The sequence below is a fragment of the Coturnix japonica genome, chromosome 2 (genome assembly GCF_054131305.1).
Source record: "Coturnix japonica strain WE chromosome 2, WE-NBRP24, whole genome shotgun sequence".
Classification (NCBI taxonomy): Eukaryota; Metazoa; Chordata; class Aves; order Galliformes; family Phasianidae; genus Coturnix; species Coturnix japonica.
The window spans coordinates 44,050,329-44,072,010 of NC_140664.1; the positions used below are offsets into that span (position 1 = coordinate 44,050,329).

At 39.7% G+C, this 21,682-nt stretch overlaps 1 protein-coding gene and 1 long non-coding RNA gene across 7 annotated transcripts in view; one reads left to right on the top strand and one right to left on the bottom strand.

The window, feature by feature from the left end:
* The first annotated feature begins 344 nt into the window (after positions 1-344).
* On the top strand, positions 345-18,327 carry LOC116652945 (uncharacterized). 2 transcript variants are annotated; one of them, XR_014943425.1, is made up of 3 exons: positions 345-600; positions 17,947-18,038; positions 18,132-18,327. It is a non-coding gene; the product is annotated as an uncharacterized LOC116652945 (long non-coding RNA). The 2 variants fall into 2 exon arrangements; XR_004306191.2 differs by lacking the exon at positions 345-600 and adding an exon at positions 6,630-6,750.
* MYOM1 (myomesin 1) overlaps positions 1,516-21,682 on the bottom strand; it is a 70,389-nt gene continuing 50,222 nt past the window's right edge. For 4 of the 5 annotated variants that reach the window (XM_085539634.1, XM_015855248.2, XM_085539632.1 and 1 more), the window contains 15 exons: positions 18,646-18,782; positions 17,680-17,824; positions 17,166-17,225; positions 16,807-16,874; positions 16,502-16,615; positions 15,833-15,920; positions 15,349-15,387; positions 15,161-15,266; positions 13,525-13,688; positions 12,102-12,138; positions 11,793-11,815; positions 10,191-10,246; positions 6,507-6,722; positions 3,795-3,939; positions 1,516-3,116 (listed from right to left, as the gene is read on the bottom strand). In XM_085539634.1, the coding sequence (XP_085395760.1) occupies positions 2,965-3,116; positions 3,795-3,939; positions 6,507-6,722; positions 10,191-10,246; positions 11,793-11,815; positions 12,102-12,138; positions 13,525-13,688; positions 15,161-15,266; positions 15,349-15,387; positions 15,833-15,920; positions 16,502-16,615; positions 16,807-16,874; positions 17,166-17,225; positions 17,680-17,824; positions 18,646-18,782 (1,550 nt within the window). In that variant the 3' untranslated portion in view covers positions 1,516-2,964. Of the gene's footprint in view, positions 3,117-3,794; positions 3,940-5,745; positions 6,723-10,190; positions 10,247-11,792; positions 11,816-12,101; positions 12,139-13,524; positions 13,689-15,160; positions 15,267-15,348; positions 15,388-15,832; positions 15,921-16,501; positions 16,616-16,806; positions 16,875-17,165; positions 17,226-17,679; positions 17,825-18,645; positions 18,783-21,682 lie in introns of those variants that run through there. The other variant, XM_015855249.3, reaches the window with a different exon arrangement.

Below are 21,682 nucleotides of genomic sequence, written 5' to 3' on the forward strand. Positions count from 1 at the left end.
GTCATTATGTAAGAGACAGAGATTGAAACAATTTGCATAACTATCATGGAGAGCTGGATGTCAATTTTACAGTCAGATTGCAACAAAAAAAAGTCAACTGTGGTAGCGTAAGAAATTTCAACATACTCAGCAAAATAGACTCAGTTTCCAGCTTTGTAAGGAACCATCCAAGATTAATAATAACAATCATCATCGTAATAACAGCAACTAAAATTAAACCAAGCTCTGGCCCATTTTTATTATAATTTTTAAAGCATTTTAATTGAAATATTGGGAAAATTCTGAGTTTTCTTTCAACAAAAATCCAAGACCTGATTCTGCTAAAATGACAGCAAAAATAAACCCACCATTGGTGTCACGGGGAGGAAAGTGGGCTTTTTTAACCTGAGGTTTGGGACTCTTTTAGAGTGTTCTTCTAAGATCCAGCGTGTTTGCTATTAAAACACATGAAGAAAAAAAAAGCCCTGTGGCATTTTACAGGAATTGGATCAGCCTCTCGATGGTTGAATTGCTTCTATTTATATCTTACTGCCATCGATGTGTGTGAGAAACAGATTCACAACCTGAAGGAGCTGTAAGAAGTAATGGATTTCCAGAGAGGTAAGTCAGCTTGAAATAATTACCGGGGCAAAGAGCAGCTAAGAGTTGTATGAGCCAACCCACAGCTTTGTAATGTTTTGAAAGGCCAGCCTCTATATTTCACTGGCACAGCAATGTAACCATACATCTGTAGATATCTATCATTTTCTGTAGCAGCTGTATGAGAACCTGTCTGCACTAAGTTTCTCATTAATGTTTTTCCTAGCATGGAAACACTGCTTCCTGTGTTTCTGTATGGGACCTACGCTTAGATACTGCCCTGCTCCGCTGCTCCAGTGTTCTAGTAATGTAAACAATGATACATGGATACAAAACCGAGATGCAATGTAATTTTGAATTACCACTGTGCCAAACAGTAGCTAAGTCTAATAGGATGATTTAGTTGATTTAGATGGTTTAGCTCAGACTTTATTTCAGGTTTCTCCTACTACTTATTTATTTACTTATGTGTAGCAGTCAATATTTTACTCAGCCTGTTTCTTTTTCTCTCTTCTGTGGGCCATCCAAGTTGTCTGAATACTTTGTCTTTTCAGTTATTGCTGTAATTGCTTCAACTTAAGCAACCTAAATATACTTCATGCGAACAGAAATCTTTCTATTGATTTTTAAAGGAGTTGCAAAGAGCTCTTTTGGATTTTTTATTGAAAAGAAATGGATTTCACAGGTATGAGTGTCTCAGGTGTTACACATTTAAATGTTTTAAGATTCTTTGTTGGTTTTTTTTTTCATGCTAACAGTTCTATCATGATGGGTTAGAAGTGTGTTATTTCTCAGGTTTTCAGTATATCCACTTTTGTCATAGATCTAACACCCTAGAAATATCAACAGGGTTTAGTAATCTTTCATCTGGAAGCCATCTGGAAAAAGCCAACATAATATGACCGAGCTTTTTGAGAGTAGAAATCAATAAACATATTTTCCTGGTAATTAAACATATTTATTTCACATACTCAATAATTTCTGGTTACTTAAAAGTTGGATTCGCTTGCACATTAACAAAAGAAATTCTGACCTTTGCTTTATTGATCTGTTGTTTTAACTTGAAATCTGCTTCCTCCAAGCTACCCACAGACAAACTGAATTTTCATATATCCTCACTACATAAACATAGAATCATAGAATGGCTTAGATTGGAGAGGACCTCAAAGCCCACCCAGTCCCACCCTGTGCTGTGAGCAGGGCTGCCCCCCAGCAGCTCAGCTGCCCAAGGTCCCATCCAACCTGGCCTTGAGCACCTCCAAGATTGGGGCACCGCAGCTTCTATGGGCAGCTGTGCCAGAGAATTGGTTTAAAGCCATTCTCCCTTGTCCTATCACTGTCAGACTATGTAAAAATAACATGTGCCTGAACACATTAATGACTTAAATTACAGATTCTTGGCTTGTATGTAGTCATTAATGAAGGCTATATATAGGTAGGCTTATGTATAGCTACGCTCTTATGAAAGCAAGGGGCCCAGTCCTGGTGAGGGGATGAAAGAGATAGTTTAACTATTTTGGTTTTGGGCTAAGTTACCAAGGGGAAGGAGAACAGTGGATTTGTCAGGTCTTGGAAGCAGAAACACGTTTGCTGTAGCAAAAATGGTATGGAGAAATGAGCATTTAGGGCAGCTGATGGTTTATGGATTAGTGCTGTAATATCCAGGGTACCTCATCAGGGATGGGAGGGAATTGATGAGGTGGAAAGGACTGAAAAGTGGTTATCTGGTAGGAAATGGCCAAACATCAGCCATCTTATGAGAGTGATGTGGATGAAAGAAACCTACATCAAAAGAAAACCCACCTGTGGGTTCCCTGTGGCCACAGGAGATGGTTCTGCTTCTGGAGATCTCCTTCTGTGGCCTCAGTGGTTGTGGTGAAGACTGTGACCCACGAGGCATTACGAATATCATACAAACCCAGAGAAAGTCAATGGTGTTTGCCTCAAAATATGGTGGTCTACAAGTATTGATTAACAAATCCTGTAACTGATTTCAGCATTCTTTTACAGAGAATTAGATAAGTCACTTCCAGACAGGATTCATTCCAATAACCTCCACTTCTTCTCATGGACACTTTTTAACAATTAAAATTGCCTTGTCAGTAATAGGTCATTGTCACGATACTTAGCAATGACTGCAAAACAACTACTATAGTACTGAGACGTAACTGCACACCTACTATGTACTGAAGGTTATGAAGTATTATAAATCATACAAAAACACACTTCTGTGTTAAAATAATATGGCTAGTCTATCACCCATGAAATCTCATCTTGAACATATTAGTGCATACTAAGATCATGGCAAATTCATACTCCGTTCAAGAACGCTGAATTTAACTCAAGGCTTTTTTCCCCAGTGTTTTTCTTTCCCCGTTCTGTGTGTTAAGGAACTGTTTTTGCTGTTGCAGCCTTTCCATGAGTCTTCTTTGCTGTTTGTTGATTACTCTTTGTATTTTCTTTTTCCACTCTGGGGATTTCTTTTGGATCAGGTGTCTCTTCCGTGGCAATAATTCCATCTACATGTGGCTTAATATCTGATTTAGGAGAGGTAATAAAATGTATTTTATATTTACTGTGCTTAGCAGCATGGAGGTATGCTGCATTCCTTTTCCCACACCCATTTAAAGGCATTCAGTATCACAAATAGTGTTGGTACTTTTCAGATAGCCAAAGCAAGCCCAAGTATTTATGTCCCTAATGAAATAAACTAATGGATGGGACCTGCAGAATATGTTCACACAGAAATAATTGCTTCTCATGTAAGTCAATGCCCAAGTCACCCATACCAGCAACCAAGAGAAGAAAGAAATACTGTTGACTACTGCCTCATGCCTTAGCAAGAGAAAGGGGAGGAAATAAGGGTATAAAATGGTCCTGTCAGTAATGATATAACATATTTTTCAATATTTTGTTTGTGCAAATGTATATAAACAAGAAGTCTTTGGGCAAAGTATATAAAATAGATATTCAGATAATGTTGGAAGTTAAGCCTTATTTGGAGATAAGATGCTCTGAATGAGGAAAATGAAATTGTGAAGAATAAATCAGTGTCCAAGCAGCAATTATAGGAGTCTGAAATAAGGGTAACAATAATATACAAGAATGCTGAATCACCAGAGACCTTTTTGTTTTCTGCCCTTTCTCCAGACTGGGTGGAAAAATGGACGTAATTCCAACATTGACACTGAATGTAAAGGTGAAAGTGCTTTTACCTTTCTTTTCCTCTTCCTGTTGTGGTTTGCTCATAGTAGTTGCTTTTTTCTTTTTAGATGCAGTTGTGTTATTTTGATTTTGTCCTGAGATGCTAACAGCGTGCTTAGCCGTGTCAGTCTGGCCTGACACAGTAATCACAATCACCTGTAGCAAAGCAAGAACAGAATTGCACAAGCAAGAAATGGCAATATGTGACAACTTTTGTTTGAGATCATCATAGCTGAGTCCCTGGAAGCAGTGTGTATAGAAATAACTATAATTTCAGGGCACACACCTTCTGAACCTTTTGGATGCAGAATCCAGACTATCAGGGAGGTGGCCCACTTCTGTGTTGTGCTGAATGGATAGAGGCAGGTGAACAGATTTCTGATGCTCAAGTAGTAGAAACAAGCTGCTGCTAAAATGCAATCCCTTAGATTATGCTAATACTTAGTAATAGAAGGTCTTGCAAGTCGGCTTCTTGTTTGGGCTTGGGAAGATGGACAAGAGATGAAACGTTGTTGCTTTTACATGATCTGGGATGGGGACATAATGACCTACTTTTCATCCTCTGGCTGGTTTCATATCATACAATGAAAGAATTAAAGTTAAAATGATGAAAGCATTTGACATTTCGTCTTTAAACTCCCAAAGCTTGCTACATCTCAAATTACTGATATTCCCCTGGTTGTATTTTGAAAATTAATGAATTCATTTTACTTTGAAAGACAGCTTCTGTAACTAAATAGTCTGAACTATTTTTAACTGAGATTATGATTCATTAATGTGCGTAATTGCACACTTAAGATTGCAAGAATGCCATTAAACATTTGAGATTGAAATATTTTAGTAGATGAGACTGCGTAATGACTGAATATATTTTCTGCCACATGAAATGTTGAGAACACGGTAGTTTTATGTAATTTAATGTTAAAAATCTCTCTGATGTGAAATTAATTCTAGAAGAAAATAAATTTATGCCAGATCAAGGTAGCATGTAGTACTTTTCGTGGTACTGGGCATTAAGAAATCCCTCACGCATCCACTTGGCCTTTATCTTTAGCTGTGGCTGGCATTAAGCCTCAGATGGCAAGGATTTAAGTTAGCATTAGCTGTGCAGAACTTATTAGTGTCATCTTCACAGAATCATGGAATCATAAAATCATTAAGATTGGAAAAGACCTCTAAGATCATCTAGTCCAACCCCCCACCTACCATAAATATTATCCACTAAACCATGTCCCTAGGTAGCACAGCTACCCTACATTAAAGAAGTCTAAATCTAGATATCTTAGTCTAATAGTCTAAATCTACCCTATTCCAGTTTAAAGCCACTTTGCTTGTCCTGTAACTGAATACCCTTATAAAATGTCTTCTGCACCATATGATATGTACATGTCCAATTGAATGGAAATAGATACATGTTCCATTGCTACTGAGCAGTTAATAATCACTGATACTGTTGCAAAATGGCTAACAAGGAGCTTTTAATCTATAGAAGTGCATTCTGGATCTGGATGAATGGTTCTGAAATACTTTTGCCTGAAACCCCCCTTTTTTTCTCTAGCTTCCAATGAAAATTGTTTTTGTATTCTCAAAGGACCTTGAATAAACATGTTATTTCTGATCTCCAGTGTCGACTGTGGATGAAATTACCTGAGGTTGCAGTCTAACAAAGTACTTACCTAACACCCTTCAATCAAAAGTCATAATCAGAACCACAGGAAACTACTCCTGTGGCTGAAGTGGCAAAAACGCCTTGTTAAGCTGTGAAGCAGTGAAGATCTGGGTAGAAAAACGTGAAGTGATGCCATCAGGGTTTTGTGGTAAAAGCTTAAGTGAAGATTAACGTGGATTTAAAGGAAAGCTAGAAGTAAATATAGTGGTGAAAGCATTAAGATGGTAAGGTGATGTGAACAATCAGGACAAGCCGTGACCTCCAAAACATGACACAGTGAGACAAACTCGTGATAGAATGAAAGAAGTGAATCCATTTATTTGTGAACATAAAGATCATACATTTCTGCAGACACATGCACACATTAGTTTTCTGGCCTCCTAAGTCTAGTTTTCATTTATATTACAGTACTTTTACCCCAATTGGGCAGATTAAACAATACTTATGGATGTAACCTACACCCATATTAAGGCCTCTCTAAATTAACACAGCAATGCAGAGGGGCCTTAATGTAGACGAAGACCAGCACTAATTTCTCCACCATTTGAATTCGCTAACACATTCTATCTACGCTACATTACCAAAGTTGGAACAAACCTAAACTGCTACTCAAAAATGCCTTGATCATTTTTCAGTCTTTCCATCTATCTTGTCAGTTGTCTCCACTCAAAAGCTTCTTCACTCTCTTTATTTGCGTTGTGGGGTCAAACACCCCAGAAACGAGGTAAAATTGTGCAGGTGTGTTTAGAGCCAGCATGCATTTGGCCTGGGTGGGGATGGCACAGCTTGGTTTTGTGAAGTTAGCAGTAAGGAAATATTTAGGAAAGGCACTATTTTCCCCGGCACAATTGAGCACATTAGAAACACAAGTGAAGTGAATGGAAAAATCCAAGGCTACCTGCTAAAACAGAAAGCCATTTACACACACGCTTTATGTCCACACTGTCATCCAAAATCTCCCCCCACGCTTTTGTTTCTACTCTTAAATTCACGCTTTCGTTTTCTTATCTTCATTATTTTTCTCCTGCTCTTCCTCTGGTATGAACACACTTACGGTGACATCGCTGGTCTCCGTGCCATACTTGTTCTTCACCACAAGGCTGTACTTCCCAGAGTCGAGTGTGGACACAGCGGAAATGGTGAAGCTGACGTTCTTCCCAGACTCGAATCTCAGGACGCAGTTGGCGTCTGACACAAACGACTTCTCGTTCTTCAGCCATGAGACTTCTGGGGTAGGATCGCCCCAGACAGTGCAAGACAGATTGAGTGCCTGCAGAACAAGTACAAAAGGGCCCCATGTAAGTCAGTAAATATTTGCTGTGATTTCTGATGCATAACTTTACAAATGTTCCCTCTCCCTGCGTTTCTTTCCCTGCTTTTACTAAATGGATGCGTATCATCAGCGATCAATAGCTTTTGTCAGTCTCCTCCATTATACAGGAAAAGAAGGATCTCAATTCAAAAACTCCATTACAAAGTTTTCAATATTTTATGCACCTTTATCTCTAATACTGATGACCAGGGCCTTCTCCATGCATAATGTTTAATATAAAATCAGATATTACCTGCATTTTTGTGTGAGACATGAAACAAGTATTTGAGGACCTATCAAGCAGATTTGTTCAGGCTAAGCTCGCTATGTATTTGCCACAGAACAAAATAAAGCATCTTCCTTTTCAAAATAGTAAGTAAGGTCCCTGGAATTTTGCTCAGTTTTGGATCATTATGTGCCAAAAAACAAACAAAAAACAAAAAAAAACAACATCCAAAATAGGGGCAACTGAGAAGGATTCACATTTGGGCACTATATGCTGCCACTGTGAGCGATCAGTGTAACAGGCTACCTTCCCTTCAGTTCCCTGCTCCTTATCTGGTAAGTTTGACAGTGGGAGATGGGACAGAATAGAGGCATCCAGAAAGCTACTGAAATAGACAGGGTAAAAATTAAGATCGCTGTTTAAAATAAATGAATAAAATAAATTGTATTTCTGAGAACAAAGATCAAACTAACATAAATTCCACGTCCCCTGAAGATTAAAATGAAAACAAAAGGGAAGGCAAAATATTTCCTCCACCACCAACACGTGCATATATCTTGGTACTGATGGAAAGACGCGTCCTGGGTGTGAGGCGGTTAAAGCCTGGTGGAAATGGCCTCTATCTGACTTCCTGCAGCACCTACAGTTGATGACAACATGGGGACTGTCAATGCCTTCTCTTGTAGCCCACTGGTGAGAATGTGGTTTTGATCACCATATCAGTCCATCTTTTTGAAAAACATGGGGAAAATAAATGGCTTTACACTTCCCCCCTTTTCCACTGTCAGTGCAAACATGCCCTCAGCTTTAGTCTCAGCCAGGAATTGCACACGTGTCCCTTACAGTACTCAAGCTTTCTTTACCGTGTTCTAGTTTTCTAGCATGCATGACATCATCTCTGAGTTGCCCCAGCTGCCACTGCAAGTTGCTAATGAGCTTATGTCCTCGTCCAGACTGCTCTGTCAGCGACATTATGCAAACCCCAGGTGTTTGAAGTGGTGTCAGTACTCCTTAATTCAAAGAGGTTCAGTAGCAAAAGGAGGAGTCATCACTGCTAAGTCATTTCCCAAAATAGCCACATTTTGCTTAACCTCACATCACTAGCTCCTGTTTGACAATGGTTCTCCTTCTGATGTTCCCAAGTCTTATTGCTGATTTTCCAGCAACTACTGTGCAGAGATGGCCATACACCTGGAGCAACTAGCAGCTGCACATCCAGACCTCTTGTGTTTCTGCTTGTCTTACACTGCAGATTATCACGAGTAGGGAAGTACAGCAGCAGCGGGAAATATGTTGTTGTATTTCAAGTACTGCTATTCTCCCTGCGTGCTACCACATACATTCATGGGTAGTTTGGGCAGCGTGTGAGTTAAAGCAACAAAGTCATGGGAACTTACTCCCTTCTTCCAGCCCACCTATAGAGACACCAACCCCCAGCAGAAGAGGAGAACGGGGAGCTGACAGGCAGAGGGATGTAATGTACTGCTTCCATGTCTGAAAGTGCATACCTGTCAGGATTCATAGCCTTCTTGGAAAAACAACCCCCTCTTAGTTTTGATAAAACAACCAGAGTTTGGCTGTCTGCGCACAAAACTTATGCTAACTATTTTCTGTCAATTAAAATTCCTCCCTAACATGAGCTGACACTTAGCCTTTTCCAATTACTTTGCCATGCTGAAGTGCATTTATGTATGTCAGCAGAAGCCTCTTAGGCCATCTGGAGCACTGTTTGATCAGCTCTGGTAGGTGCTGGTTCATGCATTCTCACACATACCTTCAGCTCACTTGTAGAAAGCCAGCAAATAGCACCACAAATACAGCATTAAGTCTATGATTGAGATATGCATATGCCTCAAGTTCAAAACAGCTTGAACTATTTTGTTCGTAAAACTCTAGTTATGGCTGAACTTCTATTCAGAATCAGAGCTTGCTATTGCCAGTTTTCTGCTACCTCATTGACTCTTTAACAAAGCTGTGGTGATTGTGCAGTTTGCGTGGATTATGCAACAGATGCAGAAAACTGCCTTCCTCCTTCTCTGGTGTGTAAGCAAGCAATAGGCAGATGAGCCAACATCACCCAAACAAGCAGTGCTTTCCCCAAACACTCTCTGTCCTACCCTGTTTCTCAAAACAATCATCTACTGCGTTCACAATCATGAGGTCAGGGATATTTGTCTCAGGTTCTGGGAATTTTCCATTCACTTATTCAAACATCACAAACGTCCTTGCTTTCAAGGGCAATGTGTATTTGGGTAATATTTTGTAATTGATTTTTTACAAACTCCTTTTTTTGTCAGATGTACACAATTTGCTTTAGCGAGTTTATGCGCAGCTTTGACTCTCTTTGACAGAGAGCTTAACACTGATAACAAGCACCCAAATTTCTTCCCTGCCAAAGCAGAATGAGAAGCTCATCTTCAAGCACAAGCAGCATTAGCTAAGAGTCTGCAAATGCTCTGCATTTCTTTCTGTGTTCTACCTACCGTTAAAATACTTCTATGAACGGTGCTTGTTTTTACTGCATTCCCAGAGCTGCTAAATCATTCAGTGAAAAGGTTTATCAAATGGTGTTTCAGTGTTCCCTGAACTTCTGTAGCTCACTATCTGATAACTACGAATTGCATTAAGAGACTCAGACCAAGATTTTAGTCTTAACATTTCTGCCTAGCTCGTTATCAAATACCTCTAACCCAGCTGAACCACTACTAGGTGAAAGCAGAAATATCAAGCAGCTGTTTTGCTGTAGTCGTCATGTTATGGGCTTTTAGTCTTGCTCATATGCCTACTTTTGGTGCAGTAGTAGATGACGAGTAGCCATCCTGTAAGAAAAAGGGAATTAAAACATTCCCTGGAATAGCCATTATCAGTGGCACCCTGTTAGTAAAAATCTGACTGTGAGACCTGTGTATGAATATTTAAAGAGCTGGTTACATAAGGAGTTTGAATCACAGCTCACACTGTTGCCTCACTTTTATCTAATTCTTAAGAAAAGACACTGCCCTAAATAAATAAACCCATCTGTGCAAGACCACGGAGTTATGTACAGAAGACAGGGAATGAATAATGTGACAGATGTCATAGATGGAATCTTTACAAATAAAATTATAAAATAGAAGAAGAAGAAGAAGAATACTTTGCTGTCATTGAAAAACATTGGAGCTGTTTGGCTGTTGGGTAAAGCTTCAGTGAATTCACTGTACCTTGCCTTCCTGGATGGTGACAACATCGGGCAAACCTCCAAGCACCCGGGCGCGATCTGGAAAGAAATGAGCATAATTTACTTTGGTGTCTCAAAATCAACTGTGTCCCAGATTTTGTTCCCCCTCCAGTTCTTTCCTCTTATCTTATTTGTGTACAGTTTGTCTCTGGTATCTGTGCTGGGAGAGAACTACTCAGCATTCTCAGCACACCATTTGGACTTTAGAAACATTCCATTCACAGCAAAAGAAGCGTTAACGGCTGGTGTCAATCACCTACCGGGCAGAACTAAAGTCCGTGTGGTGCGTCCTGCACATTTCACCATCAATTCAGCGTTACTTGTGATTACGTACAGAAAATAATAATATTGATTTTTTGAGATCTGGTGCTGTAAACGGTTAGCGGGAAAGATGAGAAGTGCTGCTTTTGAGAAGAAATGAATGGCAGCTAAGAAAGTGCTGGAGCTTATGTTTCCATCTAAAAAAGGCTGCAGTATCGGTGCCAGCAGTGAAATTTCTCTTCTTTGTGTGGGTCTCCATGTAAAAAGGATCGGTATCTGGTCTACAGCTTTAAGCTCAAAGTCCCATAGGAATCTTATATAAACACAAATAAGCTGATCACATGCAAGCTTTGATGCACTTATTCTGGGACATGGATTATGTTAGTTATAATCTTGATGGAGCCTGGCAGAGTAAGGAAGGGACAACAGAGAATATTCTCCTCTAATGTACTCCAAAATATCTGTAAAATATGCACTCGGGTGTAAATGACAACCTGATGGAGCGTGACTATGCTGTACTTGCCAGCCCTGTATGAATCATGCAGAGATAGAAATGAACTGCCCAGGGCAGGGCTGTTAACTGGTCCTTTCCTGCCATCTCAGCTGGGCCTATCAGGAAATGCTGTACGTAGCAGAGCCAAACCCCTTTCTCTTTCGGGTCTATGTCCATTGAGGAGTTAGCTCCAATCCTTCTAACCACTTTTCTCTGTTTTTCTTAAAATCCAGTTCTGCCTTTGCTTTCATACAGGTCTGAAAATCATCTGCACTGGGATGACTTTTTGTGTTGCTACAATATTCCAAGTCGAATTCTAATGACTTATTCTTTAGATAATTATTACATACTTTAATTGTTGTGTTGGAATTGAATTTTATCCAAAAGTGCCAGAAGATTCAGGGACCTGTCCTTAAACTAAGCAAAAGGTTCTTCTGCTTTCTTACCCACCCCCACAATGCAGAGCCATTTAACATTTCAGATAGCATAAAACCAGCTGAGTGATTTCCTCTATCTTAGAAAGCTGAGAGACTTTTGGGCAGAAAACATGCATTAGATATCTCAACAATAGAGGTGATTTATTTGATAAACCAATTGGTAATGAGAACGAGATCTTAGGCTAGAAATATCCACACAACCCACATTTACAGTGTCATTAGCTACAATGTGCAAATGTTAAATCACTCTTCTTGCTACCCCTGGTGCTGGGCCAGCCAGAGTTAGGACATGCACATGCAATGCCCTCTTTCTCCCAGAAGGCAACCTTGTGGTATAGGAGGAGAACCTTCATAAACCATTTATCACAATTACAGTTAAAGAAGCCTCACTTACTTTTCTCTGCAATCGCAGCTTGCCTGGATTAAAAAGAAACAAAGAGAAAATTCAATTTAATTTAATGTCTAGGTAGAGTAATTGAAAAATAGATAACTTATCTCTTCAATTGTCTTTGATCAGTTAAAGAAAACGCCTCTCATCGTTTGGCAATACTGCTTTTTCTTCATTACCTAACTATTGCAATGCAGTCACATGCAAAACTCCTACAGGTTTCTGTAGGACTAGGATTTGTTTCATAAGGTATTTTTAGCTCTAGCATAAAACAAACAAATACCATTATTATTTTATGGGTTGCATAATACTTACTTTAATCTCTGGAACTCGGCAAAGGCTTCATCAAATGCTTGATAAAGAGAAATGTTGATGTTAAAGGTAGGTTCAGATATAGGCTATCATAAACATTACTTTAGAATGTAGATCTAAATTTTAAATGTAGACATTGTTAAAGAAATATTAATGTATCGAAGCATGCAGTGATACTGTATAATCTCTACAGCGATAGATGATTCAACTGATAAAGGCAGTCGTGTATACAACAACTATTTATGCACATATGCATGCATAAACACACTTCTTTTTTCTACTAAAAATAAGAATTGAACACAAAGACATAGGAGGGGAATGTTAGGTTGAAATGACCTCATAAAACAGAGGAAGTAACCCAAAATATACCACACTCATGTTATTCAGGCTTTTTTGATCACATACCCTACTAGTGAAAACATTTTTGAGTATTTACATTCCAATACATAAATATGCATTTATTTATAAATTATATACTGGTGTTACTGAAGTTCTCATGCTTCCTTTCCACAACCCAGTAGATTGTCTTGTGCACCTCACTTTACAGATCACTGGCTTATGGATACAAGAGATTTATTCTTTCCAAGTGCTTTTCACATCTGCTCTAAAGCATCGCACTGATGGCCACAAACAAATCAAGCAGCAAACTCTTGTCTCCCTCATAAATTCAGGCTTAGCTAATGTCACATGGTTGGTCAATATCTCCTACTTTGAAAGGGAAGAAAAAATTTCTTCTTCTCAGAAAGTGAGGATAGAATACAGAAGGAGCAACTTGGAGATGACTGTAAGGTTATTGGCCTTCCACAGAGCTTACAGGCCCAAAGCAAAGTTTTAGGGATGAGAAATACTGGAGATGGAAAGCCAGCCACTCTGGAGCAGTTAATCTGCTCCCTGGGATGTGAGAGCTCTCTCAGAGTAAGAGCTTCCATCAGTCAATCAAATTAATCTTATATGTTCCTGAAACATTCCTTCATTGTGCTGATAAAAAGGGATCAGTCTTGACATCTCTGAAGAATGAGCCCTGTTACATCCATCAAAAGTAACAGAACAAACTTGTCCTTCACTTCCTCTTGTAAATATTATTTGAAAGAAAGAGACAGAAAAGGCGTTCAACGCTACAATCTGTGTTTAACATTGCCAATCAATGCATGGGGTTTTGTGGGAAAACTCAAAAACTGGGCTGACATCTCTGTTGGCAACTACAAGTAAAGCTGCAGGCTGGCATTTGGAAAAGGAAAAAGTCAATTATAATCTATAACTTGAGAGAACAGAATGGGACAAATGGATGACACTGTCTCAGGATGCCAAGCTGAAGGCAACACGCAGAGACCCTACAACCCAAAAGGTACCAGGTCTGTAGCAAGTGCCCACTCCACCACAGTGCTATACCTGTGTTCAGGCAATATTAACAGTCTGAATTGCCTACCTTGCCCAGAAAGATCCACTGTCTTTTTGTGTGCGGTTTTACCATCAAAGAGTTCCATTGTGTATTTGCCTTTGTCTTGTGGAGTCGGCTCATTGATCTGCAGCCAGATCTGTTCCCCAGTGACACCAGTCTTCACTCTGTCTGTAAACCTAATCTGGGTATCACTGAAAAATACAAAAAAGCATTACCCCTTATTTAGCAGAATATAAACAGGATTTTCTGTGAGAAATGTCTGCAGTTACTAAATGACTTCCAAGGTAGAATGGTATGCCATCATATTTTGAAGCTTTTGAAGCCAAATTGTTGCTCAACTGCAGACAAAAGGGGCAGAATTGTTATGACAGACTTTTTCTGTTCAGTTTCCATTTCTCCTCAAAGTCTGCAGAATGAAGATGCATCTGAGTCTACTACCCAAGCCACAGTAATGTTATATGAATTTTATAGTCTGACTGGTAAACCATGTATCCTCAAATGCTCACGTTCTCAGCATAAGTTTATTTCTGCTTGGGCACAGCAGAACTACATAAGGCTGTACCTGCAAAAAATCCCACTTTTGTTACAAATGGTGCTTGCCTAGTTTGAATGTTTTCTCACGTTCTGCTGTGCTTTGGCTTTTACAGTCAAACACACTGTGACATAAGTAAATCTTCCACAAAAAAAAGATCAATCTTTCAGTTTCTTAACTAGGCAGTCAATTGCTTTGGATGAAGGATATGATATTTCTCAAGCAAGCTGTTCATTTTCTTTTTAATTGATAGCTTTGAATGTGCTAGATAGTCAAAGATCAATTTCATGTGTTTCAGGATGAAATTAATTTCTAAAAATTAAATAGAGAAAAGACAGGGACAAGAAAGAAAGATGGGGGGGGGGAAAGAGAGAAAATGAAGAGAGAAAAAAAAATGCAGAACAATTCATATTCAATTCCAGTTTTCAAACATTTGGGACTCCTGGAGATACCATGAGAAATGGGTGCCAAGAAAGGGGAAAACCTCAAACTGTCACCATGTCCACAGGAAGTGAAACAGAAAGAATATTAATAATATATTTAAAGTAACCTGAGTTGTTTATTTCTCTGTGTTTTCCAGTACAACTGTTTACACTGACTGAGAATTCAAAGCTGTCTTATGGATTTGGATACACAACTCCCATTAATTTTATGGGGAGCTGAGCGTTCAAGTTCATTTTTATAGTCTCAGCTCTCCTGTCTGTCCCATTTAGGCTCACAGAACTCACAGGAGGCTCTGTCTGGATTTTACTGCCCTGGGCACATGTTAAAGTTTGCTTTGCCTCCTAAACATGAACCCATGCATGAAGAGGATGTGCCCTTTTGCCCTGGTTCCTGTGAATTATAGCTTCTAGACAAGCAGGCCTCCAGGCCAGGTATCTTTGAACAAGAGACAGTGATCTCTAACAAACCTTGCCAGTACCACAGATTATACATGTGTCACTGCTCAGAACCACTCCAGAGGAAGAAGCAGCTCCCATCCAGGAGTAAGAAGTTCTCTGAAGAAATGCAGCCCTGACTCATGAGTGATGATGGAAAGACAACTAGGCCTAGTCTGTCTCTTATATCTAGGTTCTTTCTGCGTCTACAAACACCAAATAACACTGAGTTTTGCAAAGCTTTGGCACTTACTTGTGCACCCATCCTACCCTCAGATCTTCCACATAATAGGTGACAAAGGAGTATAGCCTGATGCCCTCAGCTGTGCTCTGGATTTTCAGATCCGTCGCAGATAAAGCTGAAAGAAGAACGCATCTTTATATGCAGCCATTCACTGAGTGTCACAAGTCATTTATTAGAGAAGTGACTTAAGTGCTTACCAATCCTTCTGCATACTTCATTCATCAGATCTGCAAAAGCTGTGGAGACAAAATCCGTAAACTAAGACTGTGTCTGCAGCTCAGTCATAGTCAATCATAGAACAAACAGTGCCTCTGAAATAATTTCCCCATGCAGTTCCAAAAGTAAGTCAGATCTACACTTTAAAAAGTATTAGAAGGCTTAGTAATGCAGAAATTTGCCTGTTATTCCACAGTTTCCAGGCTTTATTTTACCCTGATGAATACTGCTGCAGCAGAACTAAACTATATATCTGTATCTATACTTTTCCACTCATTGTGACCACTTAATTTTCAAAGCAACTGGGGAAAAATCAAGTCTGTTATAATGTATGTAGATGGGTTATCATTTCAACTGAATATAGGTATTCACATGGAAAAACATATTTACATATGAACTAAACTGTAATTGTCTTGACCTCACATACAGGCTGCTTGGCTTACAGCATGCAGAAAGGGCTCTGACCTGTGTCCGTAAGCTTCAGCTCACTGGTGTCCTTTCCTCTGTCATCTTTCAGTATAACTTCATAAATTCCAGTGTCTTTCTTAGAAAACTGTAAAAACAGTGTTCAAAATAGTTTCTGTACAAAAATTTACATTTATGTCCTAGCTCATCCTCACCCTTTCCCCATCCCCAAGGAGGTGCCTGATGTCTGGGGATGCCCTGGTGCCCCCAGTGCCCTGCTCCTGGCTGGGGCTCTGGGATGGGGCCTGGCAGCTGAGCTGTGCCTTGATGGGCTCATGGAGGGATTCAGTCTGCACAGTCTGAATTATAAGAAGTCTGCTTATTCCCTTTCTCAAGCAAGTCTCTTTCAAGTGGGAGCTTCCATGAGGGTCAGAGTGAGCAGCACTTCCTGAGTGCAAGTCACAACATAAACGGGGTCTCATTCTGTTGTGAACTGATACGCAAAGGAAGTGTCATGCTTATTATCTCTTCTGTCATCATTTCCTGAATATATGAATAAACAGTTAAAGACAGAAATTTGTTTAAGACAAAATGCAGACACCTCGTGAGTTTTTCCATTTTTAAAACCCACTTCCTTTTTTGACTGTTCTGTTGAAACACCAGATCATATCTTTCATCTGAATTCATGACACTGAATTCGGATGAGGACTAGCACAGACAGTCACTCACCTCCGATATCAGCAGGGTGCACACGCCATCTTTAAAGTCGTGTTCTTCATCTACCATTATCTCCCTGTCATCTTTGTACCACACGATATGCGTTTCCTTCTTAATATTAGCCACCTAAAATGGATGAAAGCCATATCACAGTTATTCTCTGCATTTGGTAGGATGAATCTCGTGTTGCATGGATTAGCCAGTTTGAATCCTGGGTCAGCATGAACTTTGGATATTCAGTCCTCTTAGTCATCTAAACAGATGTTGATCAAAGTGTTTCTTGGAATGCTGCACTTAGTGTTTTCTTTACCTCTTACCTTACATTTCAGCATCACATTACACTCATCAGTAACTTCCCATCCCAGCTGATCCACAAAATGAGGACCTGTTCAAAATCACAGACAGATTTTCTTTAAAAAACCACATCAGTGGTATTCGTGATACAAAAACAAAGACAAATCTGTTTTTCTTCATAAGAATACTGTGGTGTTTTAAAGTGTTTTTGCTTTTCCCATTTCTCCTTCAGAAGGTAAGCAACTATACAACAGAATAGACTAGGTGTCTTTTAAGGGTCCCTTCCAACTCAAATGATTCTATTTCAATTTAGAGTATATTAATATAAACAAACTCTTAAACTAACATGATTACATGATTATCATGAGTATTCTTATCATACCTTGTTTCCTGTGCCATTCTTTCCTCTGGAATTCTGCTTCATCTCGCAGCTTCTTGAATACTGGAAATGAAAATTATTAACACATATGAGGTTATATGTACTATATGATTTATTAGTGCAGAATTTTTACCAGTGCAAGTCTGTCCCTTGGAGGTCAAAGAGAATCCTGTCACTGGCTCATTCTTTCTCTCGGCAATGCAATACTTCACATTTTCTACACAATCTAATATAGGGAATTTGCTTTAACATGGGGGCTGGGCTTGATATCATTGCATCTGTAGAAAAGAAAGCCCTGACAGCCTTCGATATTTTACATTTCTGTAACAATTCCCTTTTCTTTGGGCACTTTAAAAGTATCAGTTCACCTGCACTCTCTGTTCTATTTGAGGCAGACAAGTGCTGTGACGTAAACTTTTAATAGTACTAAATCAGGAAAACAGTGGAAAAGTGATGACTGCCAACCCTGGTATAACTGTCCTAGCTTATGGCTAGGACATAGCATAGATTCACATACCATCACCGATGAGGACCAGGCTGGACTGATTAGTTGCTTTTCCATCCTGCAGCTGGAAAGTGTAAGTCCCTTCATCCTTATCCTCAAGTTTATCCATAATCATTTCAACAAGGCCAGTATGCTGGTCTACCTTCATCTTATATTTCTTCAGGGATGGAAAAGAAATTAATTAATGAATATCAGAATCACAGAATATTTGGCAAACATTGATATCTTTAGGGGAAATTCTGTTTTCTTTGTTCACATTCCCTCTATCTCTTTCCCTAGCTCCAAACACAGAACCAAAGAAATCTGTTAATGATGGAAGCATGTGACAGTCCTGCTCTATGATGAGTACTGTGATCTTCTTCATTAGAAAGGTATGGATTTGTATCTCTTTAGAACACTGTTGCTTATGAGTCAACATATATTTAAGTTTTTGTATTGAATGCTCTGACCCTCCATCCCCATAGAATGCTCTATCTAACTATCAGTATTGCAACAAAAACATGCCACGAGTTGTCTTTGGGAATAACAAGCTCTGCTGCTGGAAACAACCACGTGTGAGTTTTCCCTTGGTGCAACACATTCTTCCAAACAGCAAAAGCATGTGAGAGCACAAGTGGCCATAAATAAAAGACGCTGGATGATCTGAGCTACTGCAGTGATTCCTTGAAGATGACAGTAATTGCTTACCTGTGAGTAAGTAACTACTTTCTTTGTTACATTTCAGGACCTTCTGCAGTCCCCACTAGTTAACAGACCATGAGGTACTCACAGAGGAGGCAGGAAGGAAGTTTATAAACTCATTCAGTAGAATTTAGCTGGAACTCAGAACTATAGACAAAGTCTTTCTAGTGGGTGGTGTTTTCAATGACATGTTTTTTCTGATGTAAATGCACTAGCACTGAATTCTAATTGGAAGCGTATTGGAGATATGAATGCTCATTTGTTATAAACATGCAAAAAGGCAACGTAAAGCCTTACCTCTCCATTAAAAATCTCCTTATCATTAAATACAAAGTTAGCCTTTGCATTGCCAGACAATTTTTCAGCTTGCAACCAGAATCTCACTTCTCCTTTTTCCAGAATTTCTACTGCCAGCTCAGAAGCAAGTGGAACAGCTACAAAGAAGAGAGACAAGAATGAAGCTTATACTTTTCTGCATAGGAACAGCTATTTTCTTCACTTCTTCCATTCAGTTAATGTATGCAAGGTAACTAGCTCACAGTAAATCTTTGTATCAATGAAATGCCTCTCCACCCACATACACACAGAGCAACCAGCAAGACTGAATTGTTTGATCTTTCTATCTCTAGGTCTGCACGGAGTTGAAACATTCACAATTTGAATTGTGCTGGGGTCCCTCCATTCTAACATGGGGCTAAAGGTAAACTGCAAGCATCTCTGCAGCACAACCTGAGCCTGCCTGGTGCAAACACATCTTGAATGAGTCACTTAATGTTATTGCAAGGCAGTGAACTGACACATTAAGGAAAAGAAAGAAAACAAAACAAGCACCAAGGCAGATCAGATAGTCAACTGTTGAACTGCAGGTTGGGAGATTCTGGTAGGTAATTCTTACTGAGTGGGACCCTTACCTCCAGAATTCACCGAGTATCACAAAATGCCCCAAATTTCCCCATTAGTAATAAACATTTATTTATGAAGAATGGAAATCCCCACGTTCAATAAGCTGTAAGAAGGAAATATATTCTTGTAAAGAGTACTCTACCAGAAACTAGTCTTATTTTTTCCTTGTTCCTGTTTGCAAAAATACTCAGCATGCTTTCACTTTTCATCAAGTTATTTTAATCAGCAACATTAAACAGGGGCATTTATACTCTGATATCTGGGGATATTTGCTCATTTTATTATTTTCCATCATTTTTCCTGTCTTAGTGGACTCTCCAGTTTCCAACAAAATCATATACATCGGAGCATACACGCTGGGTGTGAACTCTGGCCCAAACTCCACTTTCACAGCAGTGTAAAGTCTGCCTTGCAAGGGTGTAACTGAGAAGAGTGCACAAACACATTGCAAAACACCTGATTAAGTGTGTGGTAATGGGTGTCACCCTCTACCTCCTCCCATACAAACGCCAGGACAGGGTTCTTCCTAAACTTCACTTATGTAGAAGCCTCACCACAGGGAGAGGACTGGGACTGGTGTAGTACCTGGCATCTTTCATCTTTCATTTTGCACCATGCAAATTCAGGTTGGACATTAAGAAAAATTTCTTTTCAGAAAGAGCATTGAGGCACTGGCACTGAGGCTGCACAGGGAGGTGGTGGAGTCATCACCTCTGGAAGTGTTCAAGAACCATGTGGATGTGGCACTGAGGGACGTGCCCATTGGGCATGGTGGAGAGGGGGTGATGGTTGGACTAGTTGATCTATAGAGGTCTTTTCAATCTTAATTGTCCTACATTTTTAAACAGTGGGATACTTTCTGGGGCTGAACACCACTGCCAAACCAGGTGGTGGCCACCTGTGAGGACTCCCTGTATCTTCCTTTCAAATGAGCACCCCTTTCATCAACCTACACCCTCCCACACTCACAGTGTTGGTGGCACAGAACACATCTCTGGTGAATATAAAGCCTCTGGGTGGTAAGGACACAGGAGAAAAGAATAAAAGAAAAAAAGAGAGTGATGAAAAAACACAGAAGAGGAAAATGTTAAAAATGAGCCCCAGAGGGAGAGTAAAGGAACCAGTTGTGAAGCTTCTTTCTCTACTGTATTGTGAGAAACAAAAGGAATGTCATATCTTGCATAATTTCTCAGAAGAAACCAACAGAAATGCTACAGAGCCTGCAGAAATAACAGGAGGAAAGTGAGAACAGACATCAGGCTGCTCTGCTTTTGTCTCACTGTCAGCTCTGTGGCAACGTTAAAGTCCCAGTATGCAATTAAGAGTGAATATCTCGGCCTAGAAGGGAAGAAAATATCTCTCAGAAACTGTTCAGGATGTAAAAGGCTTCACTTTTGGGAAAAGGCCGCTCACTCCCTGCATCCAAAGGAATCAGGTCTGTGTAACAGCCCTCCACCAGCAATAGCCCTGTTTCAAAATATTTCCATTTTACTAAACACAAACTGTCTTCGGAGATTTTCCAGCCATCGTGCTTTCAAGGTTTCACATCCTACTTGTATAACATCACAAATTACCACGTGCAGTTGAAAAAAAATCCTCAGGCAGATGATAATGCTAAAGTGAAGAGCTAGAATATTTGTTTGCACCCAACACCAATACACTGCTGTGTTTGTGAGCAGTTTTGTTCTGCAGGACTGCATTATCTGAGTAACTTGTTTTCTCACAGTTACTTGCTGCAGATGTTTCTGAGTAGAAGTTTAAGTTAAGTGCAGTTGAGAGGTACAGACAAAAATGTGCAAGAGCTTATGTTGAATCAGAAATGGCAGCGACTCATTTTTTTTTTGTCAGTAATTTGGGTATTCATCAGAATAATGTTCGTAAATATCTAAATGAAGGCGGGAAGCAAATGGATAAGGCCAAGTTCTTTTCAGCAGCATCTACAGATAGGGCAAGGAGCAATGGCCTAAAATGTGAACAAAGGAAATTCCATACTAACATGCAGAAGAGCTTTCTTATGGTAAGAGTGATGAAGCACTGGAATGGATTGCCCAGAGAGGCTGCAGAGTCTTGTTCTATGGATATATTCAAGACTCATCTGGATGCCTACCCATGCAACCTATTGTAGGGAACCTGCTTTAGCAGCAGGGTTGGACTCAATGATCTCTTTAGTTCCCTTCCAGCTCCCACAGTTCTGTGATTACTCAGAGAGATGACCAAAGTTTCATGTTGATCCATAAGAGCTCATTATCATTTTCCTAGTCTCATACATAAAGGAAGATATACCTCAACCTATAATTGTAATTAATAATTTTGAAATTGATAATTCTGTAGTGTTCACAGGGCATAGCATGCCCAAAGCAAAAAGAACAGTTCCCCCTCCTCTGATTTAGCCTTCTTCCCCTGGAGGCTCCATGCACAGCTGGGAGCGTAC